We start from the raw sequence: 8,214 nt of genomic DNA, 5'->3' as shown, positions 1-8,214 counted from the left end.
TCTATGGAGAAATCTTGGAGAAGGAAATACACAGAACACTCTTTGACAGAAAAGTGTTTGTTTATTTGAAATTTAAATTTCACTGGTTATCCTGTATTTAGTCTGGCCACACTACGTGGAGCATCCTATTTTACAAGGAAATCGTGCCTAACAGGAAGACAATCAACAGCAGCCTCAGTTTCATGATGACGTACTGAAAAACCAGTGAGACATGACTTCATTGGAAGAAGAAGAATGCAAAGCAAAAGCTTATCAGAAAAGCATAGACTACACTAAAGTAGAAAACAAAATCCAAAGGGAACTACAAGTTATCACTCAAGGATCCTCCTAATTCACGTGAATGGAACCCCATTAGGTTCCAGTATAATCCTCAATTCTTCAAATGTCATCCTTTCTTGATATTACATAAGTAACAAATTATCCTGAATTTCCTTCTTGGATCAGAAGGGACTGGCAACTGAGGGCAGGAACTGGGGCGAGTCATTTGGAATGTACTTTCTGGTGGCGTTTGAAAGTCCCCAGCTGACAGAAGGCACTGTGACACTCGGGACACACGTAGGGTTTGATCCCAGAGTGGGTGCGTCGGTGAACATTGAGGTTCCCTCTGTGGCTGAAGGCTCTGTCACAGTGCTCACATTGGAAAGGCTTCTCCTTGGTGTGGGTCCTCTTGTGAGCACGCAGCGTGGAGTCGTGGGTGAACTTCTTGGGGCAGAGATCACAGCAGTATGGCTTCTTGCCTGTGTGGATCCGCTCGTGAGCTCGCAGGTCCGAAGACTGCATGAACCCTTTGGCACACGTGTTGCATTGAAAAGGTCTCTCTCCTGTGTGTGTCCTCTGGTGAAGGGTAAGCTGAGATGGATAAGGAAATCTCTTCTTGCATTCCCTACATTCATAGGGTACCCATGCCTGGGCTTCTTTTCCCTCAGGAAGAATGTTGGGTCCCACCGTGCTAGGTGAACCAATGGAAGGGGACCCAAGTTGTCCTGAGAATTCTCCTTTGTCCAAAGATGTGGCTTCTTCTTGATGCACTTCTTGGAAACTGGGACTATTGGACCGTTTCCTTTTGAAACCTCTTAGACCCTTCAGAGAACCTTTTCTGTATCCACCATCAGTAGAAACTTCTCCCTCTGGAACACAAGAGGAAAACGTTCAGCATCCACATTTGAAATATGAATTCCTTCTTGGGGATTCTTCCCGCCCTCTGCCCTCTGAAATTGTTCTGAAAAAAGAGATTCAGCACACAGCATTTAACAAGGAGCATTTTCCGTGGTGCCAACCTCATTGAAACCCAGCGCTGATGTGGCAGAGAACTTCCCATCAACTAAACTACCTAAGAGCCTAGATGATGACACACTCTGGAAAGGGGATGATGGAGAAGGTTGGTTTGGAGAACCAACTCCCCCCACCCCCACCCAAGGGATGGTAATGCTGGGTACCCAGCCCCAAGCCATAGGAAGGGAGTCACTAACTCCTCTGAATTCCAAGTTTCCAGACTCACCAGGACCTTTCAGATGTTCAGGCTCTTGAGATTGATGGGTTCTTGTCTCTTCTGTGTCTTCCATCGGGTCTTTCTCCAAGTTCTCCTTGGGTGTCAGACCCTCCATTTCACCTGTTTCAGGAAAGGTCTCTGGCAGGAGACCTTTCTGGTCCTGACAAGGAGCAACCAAGCAGAGTCAATAACCCATCTACCTTAGTCCATGGAAAGCTCTGTTTCCTCTTTCCCCATCCCTGTCGTATCACGATCTAAGTAAGACTCCAACTTTCCTAATATCAGTTTGGGGGATATGCCCTGACTTCTTCTGGGCCACCCCATCTCCCCAATTGATAATCATCTCCTGATTCCCAAGTCTGTCCTTGATCTCTACTGGCCACATCTTGCAATCAAGTCCGGATACCACAGTTGGCACTCTGAATTCTCAATGCATACATCTCCCCTGTGTCATCCCAACACTCCCTGCCCCTGACTCTGGAAGCAAAGGACCCTGGGTACATTCTCCCAAGTTCATCACTTTTTCCTACTTTGTTTGAATTCGTCCTTCCGATGGTGGTTACGCAGTGCATGGTAAGATGACGAGCAGCGTCCCTGGTCTCGACCCACTAGAAATCAATAGCATCCCCTCCCCCACACCCAACCCCATTTGGACAAATCAGCTGTCTCCAGACGTTCTCCAGTGTCCTCTAGGAGGAAAAATGAGTCGAATTGGGAACCACTCCTTCAACTCCAGGGGTTGACCATATTCTGAACTATGAAGTGCCTCTGAGGAAAGCACCCATGTGGAAATCAGCTGTCAGTGCATTTACCCGTGGCAAACTGACCTAGCACCATTCCACTGAGGCAGGATCCCTTTCTCCCCCACTCTTAAAACTACACGTGTTCATGGCAAAGGGACAAAGATGGATGAATCTCCTCCATTCTCACACAGGCTGGAAAATGTCTAGGAACTGAAGGCATCCATGAAAATCCCTGAAGCCAGTGGGTCCATTCCTGTCCATTGCCCAAACTCCCAATTACTCTAGCAGCAATGTCCACCTGAACCTCTTCTAAGTTCCCCCGGCCTCTCTCCAGAGACCAGGGCATCACACACTCACCTGCCCCCTTGACAGGTCCTTGGCTCCTGCCAGAATATGCAGCTCTCGTCTTTTCTGCTGGCCGTTCTCTGGAGGTATCTCACTCACAGGGTATCGGGGCTCCCTGCACTGGTCTCTCTCATCGTTCATGTCACTGGCCTCGGATTCAACCATCTCAACTTCTGAGCTTCGCACCAGAAAGTCCTGTCCTTGTATGCGGACTATGGTCTGTGAGGGAAAAAACTCAATCGAGAACAGTCTCCTATATGACCTGGAAAGCAGCTCTCAAGGCATCCAATGGCATCGTACCATACAAGCGCACTTTTTTTTGTTTAAAAGATCTACATCCCTCAAGTTGGGACAGCCAAAAATAACTCTCAACGATGCCCAAAGGAGGAACCTCTCACCCATTTGAAAACCAATGATTTAGAGTCAACCACTCAGGTCCTATCTTGTTCAACCCCCAGCTTGCAGGTCCCATCCCATCTCTCCCTTTCCCATACCAATCCCAAGGTTCCTACTCACACACATCTTGGGTTTCTGCTTATTTCTTAGCATGTCCTCCAAGGCTTTGCAACTCTGCACCCCCGTTTCCCTGACTAAGACCTGGCACTCCAGCGGCATGCAGATCATAAACTGCTCCAGCACTAGCTTGTCCATCATCTGCTCCTTGGTGTGAACGTCTGGCCTCAACCACAGATGGCAGAGCTCACGGAGTCTCCTCAGATCCTGGACGGGGTCGGATTCCTCTGAGCTCATAAATGTTCTGAAGCGAACGTGCCACGTTTCCTGGTCACAGTCTGGCTTTTCCACAAGTGTATCTTGGTGTGGCACAGACACTGGTGACTCTGATCCAGGGCCGTCGGGCAGTTTTCCTCGACCCCGGAAAAATGTCTGGTCCTCAGCCATGTTGATGGAGGAATTTTCCAACAGGACTCTGAGACTCTACACTTGTAGAGCTGGTGCCAATTGAACTCTATGGAAAGGGATTTCCTCTGCTTCTTCTCAGCAATAGAGTCACTGTTCAGAAGGCTGGGGTAAAAAAAAAGAAAGAAAGAAAAAGAAAAGAAAAGGAAAGGAAAAGAATGAACCAGATGAGTTTCATTTTATTCCACCCTTCCCTCTCCCACACATCCCACATCCAAATACTGGACACCACTACCCCACTGGTTCAATATTTCATACCACAGACAATAATCCATTCTATTATAATTCTGACAACCACCTTTATAGGAAAACAAAAAAATGTCTGGTCAAAATATCCATAGCGCCACGGTTCAGAAACCCTAGCTGAAAAAATGAACCACTCCACACCACACCACGGAGTGTGGAAACATTCTTCGCATCTCACAGAGGAGTTCAACAATCAGCCATAGCTGATGTGGGGTTTCAGGGAGATCTGCTGCTTTCCCAAGGTCTCCGAGCTAATGCAAGGTGAATAGAAAGCCAAACCTTTCTGAAACCCTCCTCCATCTCTCCTGACTTCTAAGCATTCTCTTTAGACATTCCCACGTGTCACCTACCTCTTGGAGCCCTCTTGCCTTCTGCCTCCTCAAGTCTGGGACTGGCTCTCAAAGTGTGTCTGGAGCTGAAGTGTCTCTATTTATATAAAAGCCAGGGGAAATTCCAGGGGTCCCGTCCTATAACCTCATCATCCCAGTGATTGGATAAAGGTCTTGGATGGAACCATTTTAGATAATCTGGGTAGATTCAATTTCCCATGGAAACTCCACCAGGAGAAACCATGATTTGTTAAAGAGGATTCCATGTAGGTTTTTTGGTAGATTTTCTTTATCGTATTTTATTTATGTTAGACTTTATGGTTTGCATTTTGGGGAGAAACAGATTGGTTTTCCTAATCTAGTGAATTTACTCTCATTGCCTGGAGAGTTCGAGGGAGTTAGAGAATTGAGATCTGATGGTTGTAACCAAATTGGGTTACCTAATCTTTTTTCTTTTCTCATGAAATAAGTTGTAAAAGACTTTTGTTTAAAAGCAGCTGATGAGCTAAAGTGTGCGAAGAACCTATTTCTTTTTTTGAATTTTAAAATTTTATTTTATTTATTTACTTATTATTATTTTTAAAGTTATTTTATTTATTTATTTTTGGCTATGTTGGGTCTTTGTTGCTGCGCCCCGGCTTTCTCTAGTTGTGGCGAGTGGGGGTTACTCTTCGTTGTGGTGTGCAGGCTCTAGGCGCGCAGGCTTCAGTAGTTGTGGCACACGGGCTTAGTTGCTCCGCGGAATGTGTGATCCTCCCAGACCAGGGCTCGAACCCGTGTCCCCTGCATTGGCAGGCAGATTCTTAACCACTGCGCCACTAGGGAAGCCCTATTTTATTTATATTTTTATACATCAGGTTCTTATTTGTTATCTATTTTATACATATTAGTGTATATATGTCAATCCCAATCTCCCAATTCATCCCACCACCACCCCCCGCCACTTCCCCCCCCTTGGTGTCCATACGTTTGTTCTCTACATCTGTGTCTCTATTTCTGCCCTGCAAACTGATTCAACTATACCATTTTTCTAGGTTCCACATATATGCGTTAATATACAATATTTGTTTTTCACTTTCTGACTTACTTCACTCCGTTTGACAGTCTCTAGATCCATCCAAGGAGAAGAACCTATTTCTGAGTAGGCATTTAGAAAACCAGAGGTTGTACACTAATGGGGAAAATGAATGACAACCTATCCAAATAGGAAGACTTTATCTCAACACGTATAGAGGGAACATATCTCAACATAATAAAGGCCAGGGAGACAAAACCACAGCTATCATCTACTCAATGTAAAAAAGACTTAGAAGAGGAAGCACACAGAACACTCTGACCAAAATGTGTTTGTTTATTTGAAATTTAAATTTCACTGGTTTTCCTATATTTTATCTGGCTGCCATGCCAGGAGCATCCTATTTTACAATGAAATCACGCCTAACAGGAAAACAACCAGAAGCAGCTTCATTTTCATGATGAGGTACTGAAACCCAAGAAGACATGCATTGCTGAAAGAAGAACACACAGCAAAAACTGTATTTTATTTATTTATTTATTTTTGCTGTGTTGGGTCTTCGTTTCTGTGCGAGGGCTTTCTCCAGCTGCGGCAAGCGGGGGCCTCTCTTCATCGCGGTGCGCGGGCCTCTCACCGTCACGGCCTCTCTTGTTGCGGAGCACAGGCTCCAGACGCACAGGCTCAGTAATTGTGGCTCACGGGCCCAGCCGCTCCACGGCATGTGGGATCCCCCCAGACCAGGGCTCGAACCCGTGTCCCCCGCATTGGCAGGCAGATTCCCAACCGCTGCGCCACCAGGGAAGCCCAAAAACTGTATTTTAAAAAACATAGGCTTGGGGGCTTCCCTGGTGGTGCAGTGGTTAAGAATCGCCTGCCAAAAAAAAAAAAAAAAAAAAAGAATCGCCTGCCAATGCAGGGGACTCGGGTTTGAGCCCTGGTCCGGGAAGATCCCACATGCCGCGGAGCAACTAAGCCCCTGCACCAAAACTACTGAGCCTGCACTCTAGAGCCCACGAGCCACAACTACGGAGCCCGCGTGCCACAACTACTGAAGCCCACGCGCCTAGAGCCCATGCTCCGCAACAAGAGAAGCCACCGCAAGGAGAAGCCCGCACACCGCAACGAAGAGTAGCCCCCGCTCGCCAACTAGAGAAAGCCGGCGCGCGGCAACAAAGACCCAACGCAGCCAAAAAAAAAAAAAAAGAGAGAGAGAGAGAGAGCTCAAATAATGGGGTTTACACCAGTTACATACAAGGATCCTGCATATCTCAAAGACCCTAAAGTTTGTAACATCAAAAACAGGGAGTATGTGCTCGCTTCGGCAGCACATATACTAAAATTGGAACGATACCGAGAAGATTAGCATGGCCCCTGCGCAAGGATGACACGCAAATTCGTGAAGCGTTCCATATTTTTCACCTAGAGGGGTGGGATAGGGAGGGTGGGAGGGAGGGAGACGCAAGAGGGAAGAGATATGGGGATATATGTATATGTATAGCTGATTCACTTCGTTATAAAGCAGAAACTAACACACCATTGTAAAGCAATTATACTCCAATAAAGATGTTAAAAAAAAAAACAGGGAGTAAATTCTATAAAGTTATCAGCAGTAAATTTATTTTACGGTTGGAAAAAAAAAAAAATTTCCGAAACCAGCAACAGGCAGGTGGAGTAGAGTGCTGGGGATGGAGGGCATGGCAGTGTAACTCCCTGTTCACTCACCAATGGCCTTCCACAGGTCTAGGATCCCGAGGGCTATCTTCTCCTTCCGGCCCCCATCAGTCCCGGGGTGGGGGATGGGGGGCAGGGCACGACCAGGTGGTCGTTACAGGCAGGGAGAACACACAGAATCCAGCAGACCCAGAGCACTGCTCGTCGGACGGGGCACCTCCACCGAATCCGGGGGAACAGGCTACGTGCTGACCATCCCTGCTTGCCAGGGAGAGGACTGCGGCTTTGACAAGTAGACGCTTGCTCAACGTTACCCCACCACTAGGTGGCAGAACTGGGGTTTGAGCCCAACTGCGTCTGGATCCAAACCTCACATCCTCTCTGCCCTGCCACACCGTTGCGTCACTGTAATGTTGGCATGTGACTGATTTAACTGTCACGAAGCAGCACATCCCAAGTATACAGCAAGTACCCAATGAAGATGCGCTTGGGGAACGGGGAGAGAGGAGGATCTTCCCAGGAATTGCTGTAGTTTATCTAATCCTCACAGTATCCTCATGCAGCAGGGGAACATCGTTATACCCATTGTCACAGACGAGGAAACTCTGGCGTCGAGAGGTGAAGGCGGCACACCAAGCCAGGGGCAGAGCCGGGACTTGAAGCCAGTGCTCATCACTCCGCTAGACTAACCCTCACGACAGGTCAGGAAATAAAGCCCGTGGCCTTGAGGGAATGTGAGTTGAGGGTTGTTACAGGGTTGCCAATGCCCTGCTCACAGGCACGAGCCAGGGATGCAGCGCTCAGAGCAGCCTCGCTCACTGGAACCCAGGAGACAGCCAGCACTGTTGAGGGTCCAGCCTCCTCGTCCCTGGACAGAGATGGAGAGAGAGGACTCACAGAGAGGGCAGCCGGCATCCCACAGGTCTGGGAAGACGTGGGTCAGCGCGCCGGTTAACCACTAGTCTGTGAAGTGGGTTCTCTTAATCCACATTTCACCAATGTGGAGATTGAAGACTTCCTAAGACCAGCAGCTGGGAATGAAAAGAAAGCTTTAAAAACCACTGCTGTGGGCTTCCCTGGTGACGCAGTGGTTGAGAATCTGCCTGCCAACGCAGGGGACACGGGTTCGAGACCTGGTCTGGGAGGATCCCACATGCCGCGGAGCAACTAGGCCCGTGAGCCACAATTACTGAGTCTGCGCGTCTGGAGCCTGTGCTCCGCAACAAGAGAGGCCGCGGTGGTGAGAGGCCCGCGCACCACGATGAAGAGTGGCCCCCGCTTGCCACAACTGGAGAAAGCCCTCGGGCAGAAACGAAGACCCAACACAGACATAAATAAATAAAATTAAATTAAATTTTAAAAAAATAAGATAAAAAAAAACCACTGCTGTAACGTGTGTAGTGTATTGTCACAAATCTCTCTCTCTCTCTCTCTCACACATACACACACACACACACA

General features: G+C 47.8%; 1 protein-coding gene and 1 non-coding gene across 2 annotated transcripts; one reads left to right on the top strand and one right to left on the bottom strand.

The window, feature by feature from the left end:
- Positions 1 to 330: 330 nt before the first annotated feature.
- Positions 331 to 4,130, bottom strand: LOC103000991 (zinc finger and SCAN domain-containing protein 5B-like). Its single transcript, XM_007175479.2, has 5 exons — positions 4,092 to 4,130; positions 3,094 to 3,600; positions 2,590 to 2,796; positions 1,499 to 1,649; positions 331 to 1,127 (listed from the first exon to the last, which is right to left on the bottom strand). Exons 2-5 carry the CDS (start codon positions 3,475 to 3,477, stop codon positions 481 to 483), a joined length of 1,389 nt encoding a protein of 462 aa, XP_007175541.1. The 5' UTR covers positions 3,478 to 3,600; positions 4,092 to 4,130; the 3' UTR covers positions 331 to 480.
- A 2,264-nt stretch (positions 4,131 to 6,394) lies between these two features.
- On the top strand, positions 6,395 to 6,501 carry LOC114236889 (U6 spliceosomal RNA). Its single transcript, XR_009006200.1, has one exon. It is a non-coding gene; the product is annotated as a U6 spliceosomal RNA (small nuclear RNA).
- Positions 6,502 to 8,214: the final 1,713 nt, after the last annotated feature.

This window comes from Balaenoptera acutorostrata, chromosome 19 (assembly GCF_949987535.1).
Source record: "Balaenoptera acutorostrata chromosome 19, mBalAcu1.1, whole genome shotgun sequence".
NCBI classification, from domain to species: Eukaryota; Metazoa; Chordata; class Mammalia; order Artiodactyla; family Balaenopteridae; genus Balaenoptera; species Balaenoptera acutorostrata.
Note: the sequence above shows the minus strand (reverse complement) of the source record. Positions and strands in the feature narration are given on the sequence as shown.